The sequence below is a fragment of the Mus musculus genome, chromosome 11 (assembly GCF_000001635.26).
Source record: "Mus musculus strain C57BL/6J chromosome 11, GRCm38.p6 C57BL/6J".
Classification (NCBI taxonomy): Eukaryota; Metazoa; Chordata; class Mammalia; order Rodentia; family Muridae; genus Mus; species Mus musculus.
Genome location: NC_000077.6, coordinates 99993995 through 100016497, shown reverse-complemented (window position 1 = coordinate 100016497; position 22503 = coordinate 99993995). Strand labels below are relative to the sequence as shown.

Below are 22503 nucleotides of genomic sequence, written 5' to 3'. Positions count from 1 at the left end.
TATTAATGAAGGTTGGGCCTTTCATGAGACCTACCCTTTGAAGTCATACCACCAAGCTCTTACCTCATGATGGATGGCACGGCAAGGAGTCCCGACTGAGGGAGAAGCCCAAGTAAAGCCTTTTATGAGGTAAGGGAGTCTTCTGAGGAAGCAGAGCAAATGAATGGGGTAGCCTTTGACCATCACTAAATGAGCAAAGCCAAAAGAAAAAAGAGAGAGAGACTGACTTATACGTCCCCACCCAATTTGGAGTGGATATAAAAGCTCACCAGAGGAAGGGGACTCAGAGCTCTGAGGCTTGGAGAATACACACCTCATCTTCAGCCAGGCACCTCCCTCCCTCCAGCACCATGCCATACAACTGCTGCCTGCCCGCCATGAGCTGCCGCACCAGCTGCTCTTCCAGGCCCTGCGTGCCCCCCAGCTGCCATGGCTGCACCCTGCCCGGGGCCTGCAACATCCCCGCCAATGTGGGCAACTGCAATTGGTTCTGTGAGGGCTCCTTCAATGGCAATGAGAAGGAGACCATGCAGTTCCTGAATGACCGCCTGGCCTCCTATATGGAGAAGGTGAGGCAGCTGGAGAGAGAGAATGCAGAGCTGGAATGTAGGATCCAGGAGAGGAACCAGCAGCAGGACCCCCTGGTGTGTCCTGCCTACCAGGCCTACTTCAGGACCATTGAGGAGCTGCAGCAGAAGGTGAGCGGGACGGGCACCCACAGCATTCCTAGCAGGAAGTTCTCAGGAGAACGTGTGAGACACAGAAATGACATGAACTCTTGGCGTGGTGGAAAATTTGATAACCACATTTCCAGCTTTTTAAGCATTTTTTTTCTTGTGGACTCTTCTATTTGCAGACTGGAGACTGTTAGTTTTGAATCTTGGCAGAAATTAGACTTGGTGGAGGTCATAGGAGTTTAGATAACCCCCACTATTATTAAGAGTGGTCTGTGGGTGTTTCTGAGCTCTGAAAGTATTTCCTTAAGGAAAGAGAAAAGGACTGAGCCAAAGAAGGAAGTCATGTAGTAGGAAGGACCAGGTTTTTTTCTCTCTTAACTTGGTATGTTGCTACTCTGACCTCTGGTTGACCTCTTTTGGGCACCTTACCACTCTGATCTCATTATCTTGACCCTGGAATTTCCTTGGTGCACCTTGTACAGTGAGGAATAAGAGTATTTCACTAAAACCAGAAATATTAGACACTAAATAGAAATGGTCCCAAGCCATCCAGGATGGCCCTGAGAACAGGAACAACCTCCATTGCCTCTGCCCCTGTGTTTCTGCTTTATGTATTCATCTTGCCAACTTGACTGAAAGTTTGTTAAAGTGCAATATTTTTTTAACTTTTAGAGCCTTTCTAACCAAACACCAGTTGTTTTAAACAAATACAAATTGTTTTTATCAGTTTATTAATATTCCTTATTAAGAAAGGAGAAAAATAAGATCATCTGCTGATAAATTTTTGTTTATTTGCATGTCTGCCTCCAGATTTAGTCCCTCAAGTATTTTTTGAGCATTTATTGTATATGAATAGCATGTAATAGACACACAATATGCTGTAATTAAAAAAATATTCTGATGTTTCCATATAAACAAATTAAGAGGATTTCTCTTGATAAAAAGAGCCACCCTCCTGCTCATTATACAATGTTTTTGGATCTCTAGATCTTGTGTGGCAAATCTGAGAACGCCAGGCTGGTCGTGCAGATCGACAATGCCAAGCTGGCTTCTGATGACTTCAGGACCAAGTGAGTGGGTGGATCAGTGGGGCGTTATTGCTTGTCTCTACCTCCCTTTTCTCTCTTCCCTTTTTCTGTTGTTCACACAGGCCTGTGTTGATCCAGATTTCCCCTAGGAGTTTCTCCAAGATCTACACTCCCTCCTCTTCCCTCTTCCCTTTTGTAGAATGGCATCTCTAGCCCTAACCTCAACTCCACCAAACTGTATGTCTGTGACTAGCCTAGTCTTCTACTGTGTGCAGGACTCAGTCATAAGAATGTGTGAGGTTCTTTCCTTCTGGAAGCCTCGAAGTTTACAAGCTCTTATCTCCTCAGATTCCCTGTCTTTGTGAAAATAATTAACATACACTTCCCTGAGGGACCTACTTCTGGATCTTGACAACTTAAATAGAAGGAGACAGTTATAAAAACTAGTATCTGTCATGCCTAGTTATCCAACAAAGCAAACCAAAGCAGAGTCTGGGCTAGGCATGCTCCTACCCACTCTATCCCCGATTCTCCTGTGATTGCAGGTACGAGACAGAGCTTAGTCTGCGGCAGCTGGTAGAGGCTGACATCAACAGCCTGCGCAGGATCCTGGATGAGCTGACCCTCTGCAAGTCTGACCTGGAGGCGCAGGTGGAGTCCCTGAAGGAGGAGCTGCTCTGCCTCAAGCAGAATCACGAGCAGGTGAAGTCTCCCAAAGTGAAGCACACGGTCAGACTGGCCAGGACATGTTTGTAACTGCCACGGGCTGTGGGGAGAGGCTGTGAGTTGAGGCTCAATTAGCTCAGAAAGCTGTTCTCCAAACAAAAATGTATTTGTGGAGAATGAGTAATCTTGATAGGAGATTTGGATTTTTTGCCAGAGGCTGGAACAAGAATAAAGGAAGTTGGCTAGCTCAGTCAGTAATGAGGAAAGGTCAGAGCTAAGGCAGCTGCTGTAGACTCTGTCACTCCCCAATGAGAGTGTTTGTGGACACCATTGCTGACTGTGATTCTCCATTTTGAATGGCAAGGAGCAGGGTGGCTTAGGGCTGCCCAACAAGAGGGCTGAGCTGGACTCAGAACACAACTCTTCATTGCCATCCAAAATGCTTTTGGATATCTGTACTGCTTGGAAGAAATACGGAGTAAGGTGTTTGTCAGTCACCACCACACAGGAAACACACAGGTGCAAACTCTACATCCTAGAATTCTGTATGTAGTGACAGTTAATGCTAACCAAGAGCTTATTATGCACTCAAATTAGTGCTAAGCACTTGAGAACTTCAGAAGAAAAAAAAAAGATGAGCAATTTGAAGATTCTAGAACAGCGGTTCTCAACCTTTGGGTTCACGACCCCCTTGGGGGGGGGTTCAAATAACCCTCTCATAGGGGTCACCCAAAACTGTCAGAAATATCGAATATTTACATTATGATTTATAACAGTAGCAAAATGACAGTTATGAAGTAGCAACAAAAATAATTCTGTTTGGGGATCACCACAACATGAGGAATTGTTATTAAAGGATTGAAGCATTAGGAAGGTTGAGGATCATTGTTCTAGATGCTTCTAGAAGTTATACGAGGATGTTAAAGATGAGATACAATCTAAGTCTGTCTGGTGGCTGTGTAAGCCCAGAACCGAGTTCTGTTGTCTCCATGAAGATGTCAGGAGTAACATGTAGAGATGTTCGCTTTGTTTTCTTTGTAGTCAGACATCCAAGCTTAAGGAAAAAATAATTTATGGATATGGTGGGGATATTTCAGCAAGACATCTGAACTGGGCTATTAGGGAGCAGAATATGAATGGTTGCCGACTCCATCTCAGCTCTGGTACTAAACCATGACATCCCTCTAAATAGAAAGTGTTATATTTAGCATGAAGGGCAGAGTGGGGTATGGGCTTGAAGGTGCTTTGAGAAAGGAATCAGTTTATCACTGACCACAGGGAAAAGGATGCTGGGAAGGAACAGAATGGAGACTGTAGAAGGATTCAGCGCACCAGATGCCCAAAAGCATCCTCTCAAGGAGAGCATCAAGATCCATTGTGATGTTTTGAATTTTCCCTTTCCCCTGCCAGGAAGTCAACACCCTGCGCTGCCAGCTTGGAGACCGCCTCAACGTGGAGGTGGACGCTGCTCCCACCGTGGACCTGAACCGAGTACTCAACGAGACCAGGTGTCAGTACGAGGCCCTGGTGGAAACCAACCGCCGGGAAGTGGAGGAATGGTACACCACACAGGTGGGCATCTGAGCCCATGGTAACTCAGGAACCGAGTCCCCAGGACTGTAAGGCAGGGTCTGATCCTGTCCCTCCCCTTGCCTATTGCAGACAGAGGAGTTGAACAAGCAGGTGGTGTCCAGCTCAGAGCAGCTGCAGTCCTGCCAGGCCGAGATCATCGAGCTGAGACGCACAGTCAATGCCCTGGAGATCGAGCTGCAGGCCCAGCATGAACTGGTGTGTAGTGTCTAGACTGCTGCTGAGCAGTGTGGAGTTGGGAGGCAGAGTCACTGGGGTGTCCTTGGGGCTTCTCTGTCTCTGTCTCTGTCTCTGTCTCTGTCTCTGTCTCTGTCTGTCTCTCTTCTTAGCTCTTGAAGCCTGTGACTTCTCTGGAAGTCATGCAGAAACCTTCAGAGGGAACAGCTCTGTGACAGCCTTTGTCTTCTCCCCCACAGAGAAACTCTCTGGAGAACACCCTGACAGAGAGTGAGGCTCGCTACAGCTCCCAGCTGTCCCAGGTGCAGTGCCTGATCACCAATGTGGAGTCCCAGCTTGGTGAGATCCGGGCTGACCTGGAGCGTCAGAACCAGGAGTACCAAGTGCTGCTGGACATTCGGTCTCGTCTGGAGTGTGAGATCAACACGTACAGGGGCCTGCTGGAGAGCGAGGACTGCAAGTGAGTATGGCTGCATGACTTTTCCTTGGGGTGAGCTGTTTTCTTGGCGGGAGTTAATTTACCCCTTTGCACTTCTACCTGGTGACATCCAAAGGAAAGGCCCTAGCCTGACTGTGTTTCTAGTGTCTTCCTGTGTGTTGAACTCACTCTACCCTAACTTTCTCCAATCATTTCCTGTCTCCAGGCTCCCTTGCAATCCCTGTGCCACAACCAATGCTTGTGATAAGCCCATTGGGCCCTGTGTCCCTAACCCTTGTGTCACACGACCTCGATGTGGACCTTGCAACACTTTTGTGCGTTAGAGACGCCATTGCCAGAAGGGGACAAGGATACCAGTTACATCGTAATGCCACCCCTTCCCAAGTCCTCAAAGAGTCACCGCACTGGACAAAGACGGACCAGTTCTTGGCTTCAGTTCAAGCCTAGAGTGTATTTTCTCATTTGATCCTTGGGCACAGGAGATGCAAAGTCTGTCTTGGGGAGCCTACAATACTCACACAAAGCCATATTTACATATGCAATGCTGTGCTTTAATAAAACTTCTCTAAATGTGACTGTAAATAACTCCGTTGAGTGTGGAGGATCTGGTTGGCAAGCATGTGAAACAACATCAGTGAACTTAACTTTTCTTTGTTAAACTTTTTGTCTTTTAAATGCAACACACATCCTTTGTCTTCCCAATAAATTCTTATTCTGGCACGAAAATCTGAATTGTCTGTTTCACTCAACATTAACCAGTGTTTTCCCACTAGATGGAAGGTCCAGTCACCCCCATATATGGCTTGTGATTTCCTTCAAGGAAAAGCCTCCTTCTGATGCCGCCCACTGGCCAGAACCAGCATCAAGAGACTAGAGAGAGGAGGTGGATGCAGGTCTGGGTAGTATTAGCAATCACGGCCAAGGTTTTGCCAGTAAATGGCATTTGTGTTGAGACCTGAAACTAGAGAAGAGACATCCAGAGGGAAAGAACATTCCAGGGAAGCAGCAGAGTCAGGAGAGGGAACGGAGCTGGACCTTTGGAGCATGAAGGGGCCGGTGTGCCTGCAGTGATTAGCAGCAGCGGGACAGAGTGGGGAGTGGCTGGCTGGGGTTGTGCAGGGCTCCTTGGTTCTGAGAGAAGCTAATTTCACTTACTTATTTTTGTGAGTGTGTGTGATGTATGCTTTGTGTGTATGTATGTGGTATATGTGGTGTGTGGTGTGTATGTGTGTATGTGGTATGCTCCCTCTCTCTCTGCACATTTGTGAGGAAGCCAAAAGTTGACACTAGAGATCTTCCTCTGTCACTGTCTATGTTATTTGAGGCAGGCTCTGTCACTGACCCTAGGGCTCACCAGTTGACTAGACTCATGGGCGTGCAAATCCCACGGATCCTCCTGTCTCCACCACCTTCCCCAGTGCTGGGCTTACAGACCTGCTCCACTGCATCTGGCTTTGTATGTGAGTGTTAAGGATTCTGATGCAGGCCAGCAAGCACATGACAGCCAGAGCTGTCTTCTCAGCTCCCTGATTTTATTCCAAGTAAGAGAAAAGCTCCAGGAGAGTCTCAAGGCTGGATGAAGTGGCATCACCATTAAAGGCTGTTCTGGTGGTTGAGTGGGAGATAGGTTCCCAGAACATTCAGATTGAAGGCTCTGGGGTATCGATGACAGCTACAAGTCAAGTTGTTTTGATCCAAAGAGGAATCACTGACATGAACAACTGCTCACATCCCCATCTGTAAAAGGAAAGTGTGATAAGCGTGCCAGAAATCACACCTATTGCTCAAACTACGAGAAGATAGGATCACGATGTAGCATGCCCCTGGTCATTACGACACTCAACACTAACACCTTGACAGTGTCATGGGCCAGCCAGGCAGATGGGTGAGGCTCACTTGGTTCATAGCTGAGCCCACGGCAGGTGGGCAGGTGTATGGGCGGAGGTACCAATCTCTTACTTTTTTTTTTTAACATACAAGAATAATTATCCATCTGAAATGTAAAGGTTAAAGGGACTTATAGGGTCCTCATAGACATGTGTATAAGAAATTAAGACAAGTGCCTCACAGTTGGAGCAGCTGGAGCACTCAGCATGGACACAAATGGCTTCACATGAAGGACCAGCAAGGTTGGCAGTGGCCTCCGTATGCTGCTACTAAAAGTTTAGAGTGTGACAGATAGGAATGTAGTAGATGTTTGAAATTTAAAAAGAGACTAAAAGGTGATGAAAATATAAGGTAAACTCTCCCAGATTTGGGGTTTGAAAATGTTTTTGTTTCAGTCTTTAATCGTAACTGCATCTTACTCTTGGCTCCTAGTGTGTTCTTTAAGTTATAGAAAGAAACAATAAAAAGCAAGCTTACTGTGTAATTTTTTCCTTCTATCTTTATCCTCTCCACTTGTGTTTGTGTGTGTTGTTATTGTTGTGTTAGGAGGACATTTCTATGATCAGCACACGTGGTATTTTCACCAATGACAATCATCAGAATTGTCCCAGGGGAGGACAGAAGCAAAGCATGGGTCTATCAGTGTCAATGTTTCGGTTATTGTTTCATTCATGGTAGCTGAAAATAGCCCTTATGCCTATTTTCCATTCAAAAATGCAACAGTTAAGTTTATCACTGAAGGCCTGGTAAAAATGTTACATATCTGTATCTCATTTTCGTATCTTTCCATGCTAAATACATTCTTAGTTGGTTGTAGGATATGGGTGGCAGAGAAAAATGTGAAAGGCTGGGAAGATAACTCAGTGGGCTGGGTAGATGGCTCAGTGGTTAAAATACTCACCTCAAAAGCAATAGGACGGGAGTTTGGATCTCTAGAACCCTCATAAAGGCTCTGTAGACATGGCACTGTAACTCTGGCACTGGGAAGACTGGGATCGGATCTCCAGAGCAAGCTATCTAGTGAGATGAGCTGTATGGTGGTGAGCTATGGGGTTGATCAAGAAGTTCTTCCTCAAAAGAATAAGGTGGAAAAGTGACTCCAGAAGGTTCCCGAGACATCAACTTTGGGCCTTCACATGCTTGCACACAACATATATGTGTACCTCCAGTGTGTTCACATGTGAACATACACACATTCATGCACAAGCACATGAAAAGAAAAGGAAAAAGGAAAAGGAAAGAGTATGATAAATGAGCCATGGTGACAGAGAAGAGATGATGTGTGTGACCTGTGGCTGAAAGCCCAGGTGGAGAGGAGGCCAGAGGTCCCATTGGGGTGGCCCTAGCATGCTGTGTGGCAAGCAGTAGACAATCCCCACCCAGAGTGAAATCTTTCTGAGAAAGGCATTCTATGGGGGCGAGGGAGATGAGAAAGATGAAGGCATCAAGACCGCTCTTGGCCACACTCCATGTCCAATTAGCAGCAACTCCACAGCATCTTATCTTAAGTGGCAATGCGGAGACATGGGCGGTGGACAGGTGGGAGGCAAGAGAGTCCTTGGCTGGGGATGGGTTGAGGAAGTACCCAGAATCTGGGCAATAAGATTTGGTGAGTTTCACTCAGCATTTGGATGCAAGGGAAGGGTTTTTAAAAAGTGAACGAGTGCAGGGATGTAATCCAGAGTGTAGGATGCCTGATGCCTCCTTAACGTGCATGAAGCCGGAGGTTCAATCTAAGCACTGTAAAGGATAGGCTTGGTGATCTACACTGCAACTCCAGCCCTCAGAAAAGTGAAGGCAGGAGGGTTAGAAGTTCAAGGTCCTCTTCCGATATGGAGTTTGAGGTCGGCATGGGTTTTTGTGAGATCCCGTTTCAAAAAATGAAACAAAACAAAAACTAAGAAGATACAAGCAATCAGAAAACCAAACCAAACCAAAACCAAAAGGGGAGGAAACCTTACATCTGTTTGATTCCTGTGCACTAAAATCAGGTTCTGCTCTATGGCTGATGCTAGAGGAAAAATAGAGGGAGAAGGAGGAGAGAGAGGAGAAGGGAGGGGAGGACAGGGAGGAAGAGGGGAAGGAGTGGGAGGAGGGAAGGTGAGAGGAGGGAGAATAGGGGAATGGGGAAGGGGAAGAAAAAGTGGCAAAGCAGGAAGGACAAGGAAAAGAAAGAAAGAAAAAGTTGTCCTTTGTCTTGGACAAGTTGTAAATTGCTGTTTATTTCATCCATGTTGTAGCCCTATCTGCCATTGCTGTCTTTATCTTTCCTTCCACTGAGCTGTACCCACAGCCTGTGAGGAACTTTGTCTGATGAGAAAGGGACACACCCTCCTCCTTTTCACCTGGGCACTGTGTTCTTTGAAGGAGGAATGGCTTTCCCATGTTAACAACAGTGGACAGGACTAGGCATGGAACTAGCTTTTGAAAGCATTTCGGTGATGAGAACAGAGTTGCAGAGATCTTTTGAATGAAGCTTGCTGCAAAGGAGAAATTGAGAACTTAAGTGATTTGGCCACGGAATGACTGGGTTGGTGCCAGTCCTCCTGCCTGCGGTTCACCAAATGCTTGAGGCAAGAGGCAGGAGCTTGTGTGGCTCATGGTTCCACCCAGGACCTAGCTTCATCCCTTCACGCTCATCCTTACTGATCTCAAAGATGAGGCTTCTGTGGTTAGACGGAAGGCTCAAGGGGCATTTGAACTAAGGCTGGCTGAATGCAACAATAACACGGGAGCTGTGCATTAAAGAAAGGTTTAGATTCTAACAGAGAGAACCAGGGTGTGATGAAGGAAATGTTCTACTTTTCGTTTAGTGAGCATTAGACTGCATTAATTGATAATAAGCAATCTTATATTAATTACACACTCAGTTAAATAAATAGATTGAAAAATATCTGCTCATGGATCTACCAAGATTGTAAAAACAAAACAACCCCCAAACCAAAAACCAAAACCTTATATTTGTATATTCATTTATAAAGCTACAATGCTATGTATGTATGTGTGCATGTATCTATATATGATTCATCTATTTATATATATATATATATATAATGTTAATGACAAAAGAAAATTAGAATAAAATGTGCATAAAAGTCAGGGAAGTCTGCAACGTTATTTAATAAATATGTATTTTTATTTTATTCGTGTGTTTTGCCTGTGTGCATGCAATGGCAACAGGTATGTGCAGTACCCTTGGAGGCCTCCAGAGGGCGATGGATTTCTCCCAGTACTAGAGTTTCAAATGCATTTTGAGCAGCCTTGTAGGTGCTGGGAATGGAACCCAGGTCCTCTGGGAAAACAGCCAGAATTTTTAACAACTGATCCATCTCCCCAGCCCCCTCAATGTTTTCCATTTTAAAATCTAGTTGGAGAAACTCAGGTTGGCTGTAACTCCAATTCTATATGACCTTCCACACACTAGTTCCACAATGGATGGAGAAAAGTGTATTGCCTCCTGAAGCTTTGGTCTGGAAATTAACCCTCGTAACTGCTATTTACATTATTAGCTGAAGATTGTCCCTTGGTCATACCCAAATTCCAACTCGAGCACATTCCTGTCATGCTTTGGAAAGCTTGAGAGACAGACAGATAGGAATAGTTGAGTAATGGCCGCTCTATGGGGTTTCCCTGGGCCCTTATTTGTGGCACTTGTTGAAGCAGATAGCGCTGTGTGTCTTCGAAAGGATCAGTGTTCATTTCTGCCAGTACATTTGGATACCACCAGCTGGGGCCTCTTGACAGTCAGGGAGATTTGTGGGCCATCCTGGCAAAGGGTAAGACAGCTTTCCTCAGGGTCCTTTGGTGTAGGCGTCTGTGGGCGGAGTCTATTTCCAGTCCATCATTCTACAAGGCTGTGGTCCTTTGCAGACTTAGTTCTTGGTCACAGAGGTGTTTCCACTTAGGGCAACTCCAGAACTTTGTGGTTTCTACCTCCCTGAGAAGTCAGAAAGTCGAAATTCAAGTTTACCAAGTTCTGAAACTTCCCTGGGGGAGAGGTCATGTGCAGTTCAGCTCTCTGAGCACTTCTCTTCATTTCTCGCGACAATGGTTCAGTACACACACTGTGTTGCCTGCTCTTCGATGCTTTTAAAACGATTTAGATTTAGAAATAAACAGCGCATTTAGTTGTTTGTAGCATGTGGGTTATTTCCAAATATCTCAGCCTACCATACATATATCTGACATGTTTGAGTTTGCCACCAGCTCCATATATACATGTGGGTGATCACTCGATACAAATGTATTAAGTCTAAGCAAAGATAAAAATTCAGTTTCCCAATCACTAGATGCATTTCAAGTGTCCAGTGGAGGGGTGCGCGCACGCGCGCGCGCGCACGCACACACACACACACACACACACACACACACACACACAGCCCATTAGCAGAACATTTCTATTGGCACAAAACATTTTATAGCAAAGCACCAGTCCTCATCTAAGATTAAGTGTGCACTGACCAGTGAGGGAGGGAGTGTGACCAGCACCTACAATCTTCTAGCTGATCTGTAAGTAAAAAGTCAACTCCCATTCAATGATGATTTCATTTAGCAGAAACTTATTGAATGCACTATATACACTAACCACTGTCAATTGGTGAATAAAACAGCCCTGGTGTGTGTGCATGTGTGTATTTGTGTCAACCTAAACATGACGTAAGGATATTATAATAACAAGACCTTCCTTAAGACAATTTCTGTAGTTAAGGGAAGAATGTGAGAAAGGAGGATGACTTCAGGAGCAGGCAGACATGGACTCCAGTCCAAGCTTTGTATCTTCTAGTTAAAGAATTTGATCTCCGAGAGCCTTAGTTTACTTATATACAAAATGAGATGGCCTGAGGTGGCCTTGTGATTGAATGCTTGCCTAGCATGAGGGATTTACAAAAGAAATAAAGGACAAAACCCAAGAAAGAATGCCACCACAACCACCTTCCTACCACCAATTGTAAAACTTGAACACCAGAGGCAACGCCTACCTATAAATTGCCCAGAGCAGTCTGGGCCGGATGCTGTGTATGCAATGTCAGTAGACGAACACTAGAGGCCGCCAGAATAGAGGGCATGCTTACTCTCTTTTTTTTTTTTAAAACCAAATTTTTCCTTTGACATTTTCATACATGTGTATGTATTATGATAACTCTCATATACTCTCTTAGCACACTCGTATCCTTGTTAACCCTTCCCTGTCCTGATTGATAACTTTTTGTCTTGTTTTGTGACCTGTTTAGTTTATCAAGATCCATCTGTGTTAGCATCTGTTTGTAACTATTCATTGGAGCCTGGCTGTGTGCGTGCGTGCGTTTGTGTGTGTGTGTGTGTGTGTGTGTGTGTGTGTGTGTGTGTGTGTGTGTGCGCGCGCGTGCGAGCACCAGTGGTTACACAGCTGAAGGCAATGACTCCTCCGCTTCATCTGTCAGTAGCAATTGCTCATTAGTATGAGATGGAGCCCTTGAGCCCCCTTTTTTACCATGCTTGACTGTTGACAATCTTATTTAATTTATTCAAAAAATTATTTCATTTTACATGTACAAGTATTTTGCCTGTGTATATGTCTATACTTTTCAGGAGTGGTTCCCACAGAGGTCAGAAAAGGGTGTCAGATCACCTGGAACTGGAGTTACTGAAGATTGTGAACGAAGCTGGGTCCTCTGCCAAGACAACCAATGCCATAAACTGCCAAGCCATCTCTCCAGCCCCAATCTCATTTTTTTTGCAGAGACCCGACCTGCTGCAACATTGTGGCTGCAATTGCAGTGTGGTGTGTGTTGCCCAGAGGATGACATTTTGCACGCCTTCTCCTTGTCTTCTGCTATGACATTCTCCCACGCTCTTCTGCAACAATGTTCCTTGAGTGTTAGAAGGGAAGATACAGATGTTCCTGAAGGCAGACCACTCATCTGCTACTTAGCCTCAGTATCCAGTGCGACCATGAGTCTCTATATGTGCTGTTCACTGGAAAAAGAGGAGTCTCTGATTAAGGCCGACAGAGTGGGCATGCTTATTTTAAAAATGACTTTTAGAATTAGATTTACTCATTTTAAATATGAATTTCTTCAACAAGGAAAACCACGGTGTCTGCCACACACCAGAATTAATTCATGATATGTATCATGACTAAGTATAAAAATGCAACCATAAAAACAAGAAACACATAAAGAGTCTCTCATCTGATTTGGATATGGAAAATGGCTTTCAAAACATAACAGGACAAGAAAGGAAAGATAGATTTGTCGACAAAAAAGAAAACTCTGTCCTTAAAGAGACCACAGACACAAATGGCCCTCTGGGGAAAATTTTGAAACATATTTGACATAATGAAAAATGAAACATACTTCACATAAAATAAGTTCCTATAAATTAGTTAGGAAAGATAAATAGCTTAGTAGAAAAATTGGCAGAAATAGATAATTCCCTAAGGGAAGTGTTCTCTCTCTCTCTCTCTTTCTGATTTCAGTTGTGGGAAATAATAGTTATGAAGTTGATGCACTAATAATGAAATATATTTAAATAAATATAATGGAATTTTGTGATTGACCTACTAGACATAAAATAAGATTTTAAAAAAGATTTATTTGTATTTTATGTGTATGCAGGAGCATGCGTGTTTGTATACCACATGCATACTTGATGCCCGCAGAGGCCAGAAGATACCATTAAACTGATACCCCTTGGAACTGGAGTTACAGAAAGTTGTGAGCTGCCATGTGGGTGCTGGGAATCAAACTCTGGTCCCTCAGAAGAACAGCCTGTGCTCTTAACTGCTGAAACATCTCTCTAGCCTCCGGATTCCAAGATTTTAAGAAATACAATGTAAGCTGGTCCCAGGGGAACATGCCTATAGTCACAGCATTTGGGAAGGGGAGACAGAAGGTTTAAGAGTTCAAGGCACCAGCCACCAAGCCTGGTGGACTGAATTCCACCCCTAAGACCCACAAGGTAAAGAAGAGAATCTACTCTTGAAAGTTGTCTTCTGCCGGGTGTGGTGGCGCACGCCTTTAATCCCAGCACTCGGGAGGCAGAGGCAGGCAGATTTCTGAGTTCGAGGCCAGCCTGGTCTACAGAGTGAGTTCCAGGACAGCCAGGGCTACACAGCACAGAGAAACCCTGTCTGGAAAAACCAAAAAAAAAAAAAAAAAAGAAAAAAGAAAGTTGTCTTCTGACCTACAAACACACACCACCACCACCACTACCACCTCCAACAACAACAACAACATGCATAGATATTTAAAAATTATAATAATAATAATAACAAAGTGTTATGGCAACCTGGGAAGATAGTACAGTCTCAATTTCCATTTGTAGCCTGCCATTTTGTCTAAGTGATGTTGAAAGACTGTGTAGCCCAAGCTGGCCTTAAAGTCTTGATCTTTCTTCTTTTGCCTCCCTCAGCATATCCTACGGGCACACACCACCAAACACTGAGACCCATAACTGGACACTGTGCAGAAGTCTGGAGACCTTGGCACACTCAGTCCTAAATGGGATGTCTCCATCAAATCCCTTTCCCCAGGGTTTAGGGAACTCTGAGGAACTGAAGATGGAAAGATTGTGAGAGCCAGAGGGGATGGAAGACACCTTCTAGACACAACAGGACTGAGGCACACATGAACTCGCAGAGACTGTGGCAGCATGCACAAGGCCTGCACAGGTCTAAACCAGATGGGAAGAGCTGTGCTCAAAGGGGAAGTGGACATAAGCCCATCCCTAACCAACTGATAACGGCTAACTCCAATTGATAACGGCTAACTCCCATAGATAACAGCTAACTCCAATTGATAACAGCTTGAAAGGGAAAATTTGTTTTCTCCAGTGGGGTCTCCCTGCATAGACAAACCACACCCAAGGGCAGGCTCCACACCCAGCAGTGGATGGACAACATGAAACAAACCCAGTGGTAATTTTGAGGTTTTCTTTTCGTTTTCTTATAGATCTTTTGCTTATATATTATGGTTTCTGATTTCGTTTTCATGAGTTTTTCTATAATGAGAATTTTGGTTTCCTTAAAAAAACCCAGTTATGTTATATGAATATGTTTTTGTTTCAATCCCAGGTGTGGGATATGGGGCTGCTTTAGACTATCCACAGCAGGTGACTATGATTTGTCTCGTGCTCTGGCAGGGGTGTGATTCTGCCAGCTGTAGATAGTTTATGCTTGGAATTCTGGGACTCTTGAGAGAGTGTATAAGTGCCAGAGTCCTGCTGCTGCTCTCCCTGCTGTTCCTGCTGTTCCTGCTGATGTTGTTGGTTTGCTGGTTGACGATACCCTGGAGATGAAGAGTGGACCTGCCCCTAGGAACTTGACGCCCGTAATCAGGAGGAAGTAGTCTACAGAGGTCCATTCCCCCTTTCCTCTCTAGCCTTCTTTCTCACCTACCAAGTGTTGGGGGGTTGGAAGAGATTGGAGTGGAGAAGGGTGATAGATGTAAGAACCCAATAAAGTAGCAAAAAGTACAGTTACAGTTTCCTGTGTATGCAAATGTGTGTCTCAGAGTCTGTCTGTGCTTCTTGTGCTTTGGTGGGGGGCTCTTTTTATTTTACTATTTGCTTGTTTTGTCTTATTCTGGTTTGTTTTTATCTTATTATTGTTTATATTATTATATATTATCAATACATTATTATTTTATTGTTATTATTATTATTGATGCCTATTTTTATTCTAATGAGAGAACGGGTATGGATTTGGGTGGATAGGGAAGTGGGGAGGATCTAGGGGAATCAGAATATATTGTATGGAAAAAGTCCATTTAAAAAATTACATAAAAGGGGTTGGAGAGATGGCTCAGCAGTTAAAAGTACTGACTGCTCTTCTAGAGGTCCTGAGTTCAATTCCCAACAACCAGATGGTGGCTCACAACCATCTGTAATGGGATCCGATGTCCTCTTCTGGAATGTCTGAAGAAAGCTACAGTGTCCTCATATAAATAAAATAAATAAATCTTAAAAAGATAACATAAGCTGGGCATGGTGGCGCACGCCTTTAATCCCAGCACTCGGGAGGCAGAGACAGGCGAATTTCTGAGTTCGAGGCCAGCCTGGTCTACAAAGTGAGTTCCAGGACAGCCAGGGCTACACAGAGAAACCCTGTCTCACCCCCCCCCAAAAAGATAACATAAAAAAGAATACATTAGATAGTGAAAATGCTCCACTGCTTCAGAGTGCCTCTTCCAATGGCACAGATGTTCAGTGGGATAGAAAGACATCGGGTTTGGCTAATTTTGATACGTGACATTTGTTTTACTTGCAAGTGTTTTATATATAATAAACCTTACAAGATTTTCTTTTTTTTTTTAAAAAAATCCATGGATACAAGTAAATAGAAATGAAATATTTATTTTCTGCTGTGCAAACTATTCCCATCAAAGAATCTCACCAATTCAACAAAAAGATGGGCGATGGCTCGGGGTGAGAGGGTAATTCACCAGAGAGCGAGCTCAGCTAACATCTAAGCATGCAATGGAGATGCGCATTAACCTTGCATCTTCCCTGCATCCGATGCGCAAGGTCACATTCCTTAACAGCCATCTTGTAGGTGAGGCATGAGGGGAATGAAACACAGGGCCGAGGGGGGTGTAATTTGGTGCCTTTATAAAAAGTGACATAACAACATCCATGAAAATTACAAATGCCAGAACCCATTGACCCCCACGATTGCAAAGAGTTTACCGTAGGGAGATACCAAGATATGTGTAAAATGACTTAAACTACAGTTATTCTCCACAATGTGCTTATAGTGGGAGAATATCAGAAATAGTAGGAATGACTTAAATGTCTTACAGTAGGGAACTGGTTAATACAGACTACTGTTATAATCTTATGGAAGACTTTATATACCTGGTGATGGAATGATCTGTGAGTTATTATAAGGGGTGGGGTATCAGCACTAAGGACAGCATGTGTAGGTCTCTAAAGGGAAGTGAAGGGAGGTTTTTCCTGGGGTTGGTTCAAGCTACTGCTAAAATGGAGCCTGTTTTCTACCTCGGCCAGGCAGGTACTCTGCAGAGGCTGGAGCCCAGCAGCCTGGGATCCATCTCTGCCTGGCTTCTGGCATTTCTACCAGGCAGGTGGAAAAGAGAATAGAGGATGTAATCACTAAGTTCTGCCAAGCCTTGACCTCCTGACATGGGAAGCAAAACAACGAGAGGGGCTGGAAGGGATCACTAGCTGGAGCAGTCGACAACACCTGGGTCTATCAAAGGAAAGCCATGACAGGGATGATGGGGAGACTGGGAGAGCCACAACTCCAGAGAGGACATCTAGGGACAGACCCAAAGCAGGAAAAGGAGGAGGAGAGCCTCTGGCAGTCATTCTGAGGGAGGATGGCGTGGCCACGCCTGGCTCCTGACCTCCTCTCTCCCTAGAGAAGCAGGTTCCCTGTGAGGGTAGACGACTTGCTCAGCTCCTCTGCCCTAGGCTCCTAGCCAGCTACCTGACTATGCCCTCAACCCCTCCACTATACAATAGTAAGTGGCACAGGGCCTCTGCCCAGGGAGGGAAATAAGCTTCCTGCCACCTCCCAAACTCGGGGCACAGCCCACACTTGTATGCCCACACTCATACGCCCACACTCATAGGCCCACACTTGTATGCCCACACTCATACGCCCACACTCATACGCCCACACTCATAGGCCCACACTTGTATGCCCACACTCATACGCCCACACTTGTATGCTTATCTACTGAAAGAGGTTCCAGTTGCATTAAGTGACATCTTGTGTCTGCCGAGTTTCCATTCCCTTAGCAGGCCTCTGTGTTCTTGGGTTGGGACCACTCTACCTCGCTAGAGCTTCAAGAAGTCCAAGGCCTATTTCATTTGGAGCTGTTCCCGCTCTGAGCAGCAGGTGTAACTTGTGAAGGGGGTCATTTTCCCAGTCAGCCTGTGTCTCTGTCAACAGGTGGGGCTCACTGCACTTGACCATTTGTAGTCTCAAAACTATATCAGACAGCTCTCTTTGGGGTACAGGAGGATCGGAGAGAATGGAACCCTCCTAGCCCTCTTCATAGGGGTCTAGCCCATCTTGTCCTCACCTGGGAGTGATGGAGGCACAGAGACATGGAGTTACTCCTTATCTAAGTGAGGTTCAAGGGGTTTATGTTTCCAGATACCTAAGGTTTATGGGAATACTCATCCAACCCTACCCACGTCCACTCTAGACCTGTTCCCCCTTTTCTTTAAGGGGCTATATTGCTTGGGTTTCATTCTTGGACATCTGTCATTACTGCTGCTACCCAGGCCAAAGGTCATCCCTATTGATCCTCCCTATCTCCCCACACTCCCTATCCCTATTTATTTTTTGTAGGGGATGGGTAATTGAGTATAGTAGCTTGGCTGCCCATTATGCAAATCTCATAAATGGCGAGTTCCATTTCTAAGAGTCCGATTCCTACAGTAGACTGAGGGGCGTGTGCTCCATGGTGACTATTGAGAGTGTGAGGGCTACCTTCTTTCCCATTCTGTTGCAGAGGGTAGCCATTATTTATCCCAGTCTGCTGTTTCTATCTCTGTTCCATTAGGTTTTCTATTTGGAATGACTTGAATGAAAGAATCATTGTCTGGAAGAAAGTATCCCTATGCATTTTATGAACACACACAAACACTCACACACACTCACACATGCTCGCACATGCACATACACATAAACACATGGACACTCATAAGCACACACATGCATGCATGCACATGCACACACTTTATTGTATATTTGCAATAGCAGACGCTTCTCTAAGTGCATGTGACTGCCATTGCTCCCTGTGTTCTGTCTGCATGTATGTTGTGATGTATCCACCAGAGTCGACCGCTTGGACCTGGTCCCATCCAATAGAACGTGTTTATTAGTCAGCCAGCAACTACATTGGGTATTCAGGACCCCAGTGCAGTTCTAAGTCTTTCTTGGGGTGAGCGTTTAAGCACAAAGCCACATCCTAGCACGGCACCCCCCAGTTAGCAAGATCAGTGAGCTAGAAGCAGAACTACAGAAGCCCAAAAGCAAAGTTAGTTAGTTAGAAACTTTCCCAAAACTATAGATTTTGATGCATTAGGTCTTTGTTCTGATTTTGGCTGATGTAGTTGCCTGCGTGCTGGGTTCTAAGGCCTGAATGGTATTTCCATCCTGGTGTCAGGTGTGCTAGAATCTGGAGGTCTGCTACTTGTATGCACACATTTCATCACAGCATCTCTGAGAGACATGTTATTATTATCATAGTTTCCAGTTAACAGCCGAGGAAGTGGGAGCACAGAGATGTCAAGTAAAATGGATAAGCAGAGGGGCGTGGCTGGGAGGTAAGAGCACTGAATGATGGGACAAGGAAGACAGAGAGGACTGTTCATTGAATTATTATTATTTTTTTGGTATTTTAAAAAATCCTGTCTATTAGTTTATTTTGACTATATCTTGGTATATGTCTATAAAATAAGTTTATTTAACTCACGATTCAGGATGTTCAATGGCATATTGTTAACATCAGCACATGGGAAAGTGAGAAAAATGAGAGAAAGAGAGAGGGGGAGAGGAAGGATACATTAGTAGCAAGGGAACACAGACAGACAGACAGACAGACAGACAGACAGAGACAGATAGACAGAGAGAGTGAGAGACAGAGACAGAGAAAGACAAAGACAGAGACAGAGAGATAGAGAGAGAAAGATAGACAGAGAGAGACACACAGAGAGACAGACAGACAGACATACACACACACACACACACACACACACACACACAGAGAGAGAGAGAGAGAGAGCGCGCTCTGCTCCAAACGGGACATCAGAGGGCAATCAAAGTCAGGTTCCAACGTTTATAATAACTAGCTCTGAGGACACTCACTCTGGAGCCCAGCATTCCCTTCTGGTAGGCAGCATTTCAGTGAGCTACTATGCCAGACCTCTTAAAAGTCCTTCAGTGCCTCATGTTACTCCAGTGAGGGCCGAGCTCCCAACTGTTCAGGGGAACACACTTAAACCTCATCCAAATTGTAGTTAAGACTCTGAGAATGCATTGCAGGTTCCAAGCCCAACAGAATAGAAGGACTTGTGTCATGTGTTGCTGAATGATGCTGCTCTCCTGAGTGCCAGACTCAGGGCGGTACTGTGGCATGGATACTTGACCAGGAAACAGAACACCTAGTGATGAGTTCAATCTAGCATTAATGTGTCTCTCTGGACTTTGGTGACATCTTTCAAAATCCACAAGCACTTTCAGGTTGTGCGTGTGGTCTAAGCAGTGTTAAATAATGTCAGCGTTTTGTAGAGCCAATTTGATAGCCTAACCCACCTTAGACACTTTTAAGCACACAACTTCATAAACACTCAGATTTTGACTTAATATAAGACAGGGATGCACTTGGAGATCTGTGTCATATAACGCCTAATTTAACTGAATGCTTGGTTTCGAGGGAAAAAAAAGTGAGTATGTGGAAGAGTGGCCGTTTTGGGTTGTGGCCTCTGTTACAGGTGTGGCCTATCAGACATTCTGCATGTTATATATCTAAATTCTGATTTGTAACCATAGCAAAATTTCAGTTGTGACATAACAACCAAAATAATTTTATGGTGTAGGGGGGGTCACCAGAACATGAAGAATTGTACCAAGGGGTCACAGCATTAGCAAGGTTGAGAACCATTAGTGGAGAGCATCTACCAGAAGGTGGCATTAGTATAATCCCAGTGTCATCCAGGAAGTCGCTGCCACTCGAGGTAATCCTGACATGAAACTAGCCACAGCCACTGGAGGCGGTGATGGCTCAGGGCTTCCTTGTGCCCCAGGTTCCCTATCGGGTAAAGCAGTGGGTTCCACGTCAGGTCCAAGTTGTGTGTTCCCCATTCCTGTGCCACATCTGCCCTGTCCTGAGTCTGCGCAGATCTTCCTTGTCCCCAGTCTGCCTAACCTCTCTTAGAGGTGGCTTTGCTTCCAGCCCATCTCCAAAAGAAAGGCAAAGGAAAGGGGAGGGGCTGTGTTATTTGGCCCAGATTCCCATCTGTACCCACTAATCCCTTGGCTTAAGGTGGAGACACATTGGCTCTGGGGCTGCCATGATCATCCCTGGAGCAAGGCAAGGTCCCAAGGCTTAAAGTACAGACAGACCGTTCACCCATCTCAGAACCTGAGCATCCTCATCGCATCCTCATCTCTTCCCCAAAGCCTTTGACTTCTTGGGGCGACATTGGGGTATTCCACACTGATGTCACATCCTGGCAGATGCTCTATGTCATCTCCACTTCTGTTTTCCTTAAAACTCAGCATTCAGTTAAGATAGGAGTTTGATTCAGTAAGAAAAACTATGAGAAGTAATAAAACCTCAGGGGGAGATTTTAACTGCTGTTGGTTGCCCTGACGCAACTACACAAAATCAGTAGCTTTGTCAAAGGCAGTTGCATATGTCCATGTATCCAACATTCCCATTTGTATTTTTATAGATTTATTTACTTTATGTATATGGGTGTTTGGTCTGTGTGTATATCTGTGCACTGCTCATGTACCTGGTACCACAGAGGCCAGAAGAGGATGTTGGCTCCTCTGGGGCTGGAGTTGCAGATGGTTGTAAGCTGCCATGAGGGTGCAGGGAACTAGAGCTGGGTTGCCGAGGTGCAACAAAAACAAGTGTTCTTAAGTGCTGAGCCCTCTCTTCAGCCCTGCAACATTCCTGTTTCAATGGAGTGTTTTGGCTTCCAGTGGTCTGCCCTCCCTCCTTCCTTCTCTTCCTCCCTTTCTACCCTTCCTTCTTTCTCTTTCCTCATTTCCTTCTTTTCTTCCTTTCCTTCTTCCCCTTCTCTTTCCTTCCCACTTCCTCCTTTACTTCCTTCTTCTCTTTCCTTTCATTTTTCCCTTCCTCCCATTTCCCTCTTCGCTCCTCTTTCTTTCCTTCTTCATTCTCTCTTCCTCATTCTCTGCCTTCTTTCATTCACTCTAACTTTCCCTTCCCATTTTCTTCCCACCCTTCCTCTCCTCTTTCTGGCCTTTTTACCTTCCATCATTTCTGTCTTCTCTTTCTTTTATCTTTCCTGACCACCTTCCTTCATTTCTCCCTCCCTTCGTTTCCCCTCCCTCCTTCTCTCCTTCTTCCCCTCCCTCCTTCCATTTCCTTTTTCCTATCTCATTTCTTCCTTCCTCCCTCCCTCAGACTCTCTTCCCTCCTTTCCTTCTCCCTCCCTCCCTCCCTCCCTCCATCTCTCCTCCTTCCTTTTCTCCTTCCTCCTTCTATTTCCTTTTTCCTTTCTCATTTCCTCCTTCCTCCTTCCTTCCCTCATTTCCTTTCCTTACTTCATTCTTTCTTTTCTCTCCCTCCTCCCTTCCCTTCCTCATCTCCATCTTCCATTATAGAAAGGTCTGGGGCTGTGGGTAGCAGGTGCTGCCCTGAGTTCTTCCTGCCTACATAGGGAGAAGTAAGAAGGTTCACTTTATCTCAGCTTAGAGAGAATGCGGCTCCCCAGCCTTCTGCAGTTTTATGGTGAGTCTATCTGCATTTCACAAGTCAGTTATTACTCGTGATTGATGCTCACCTGCCAAGCCTAAATAAACGTGCAGCTCACATCCACATACCTCACACAGACACAAATATTTGCTTTGCTCACATGGCTGGGGAGAGAATGCTATTCTGCCAGGGAGGACCCACAGCGTCAGAACCTCTACTGCAGCCTCAAGTGTAGGCAGAAGGCTTATTCATTCTTACTCTTCAAGTGTTCAAGGGCCAGCATCCATGAAAACAGGCTACATGGCCAACAGAGGGATCTCCTTTTCGCCACTAGAGAAGAGGTGGGAGAGGAGCCAGAGCAGATTCCTTGGCCAGCTTCCCTTCCTCTCTCCAACCTGGCTAATGACAGGTCTTTTCCCAGGTGTATTTTTACCCTCTGGACAAATAGCAGTTGGGACGAGTGGGGCCTTTTTTTATGAGTTGAGGTACTCACGGCTGGAAAATAAACAGCCAACTAATGAGACGTTCTTATGGAAACCAGCACAAATAATAACAAAGCAAACATCCTGTACCCGGTGCCTACACCCCTGGGTGAGGGGGATATAAAAGCTGCTGTCCAGCTGGCCACTGTC

At 45.1% G+C, this 22503-nt stretch overlaps 1 protein-coding gene across 1 annotated transcript; it reads left to right on the top strand.

The window, feature by feature from the left end:
- The first annotated feature begins 285 nt into the window (after nt 1–285).
- On the top strand, nt 286–5299 carry Krt33a (keratin 33A). The gene is made up of 7 exons (NM_027983.3): nt 286–698; nt 1665–1747; nt 2251–2407; nt 3782–3943; nt 4034–4159; nt 4378–4598; nt 4783–5299. Exons 1-7 carry the CDS (start codon nt 351–353, stop codon nt 4898–4900), a joined length of 1215 nt encoding a protein of 404 aa, NP_082259.2. The 5' UTR covers nt 286–350; the 3' UTR covers nt 4901–5299.
- Nucleotides 5300–22503: the final 17204 nt, after the last annotated feature.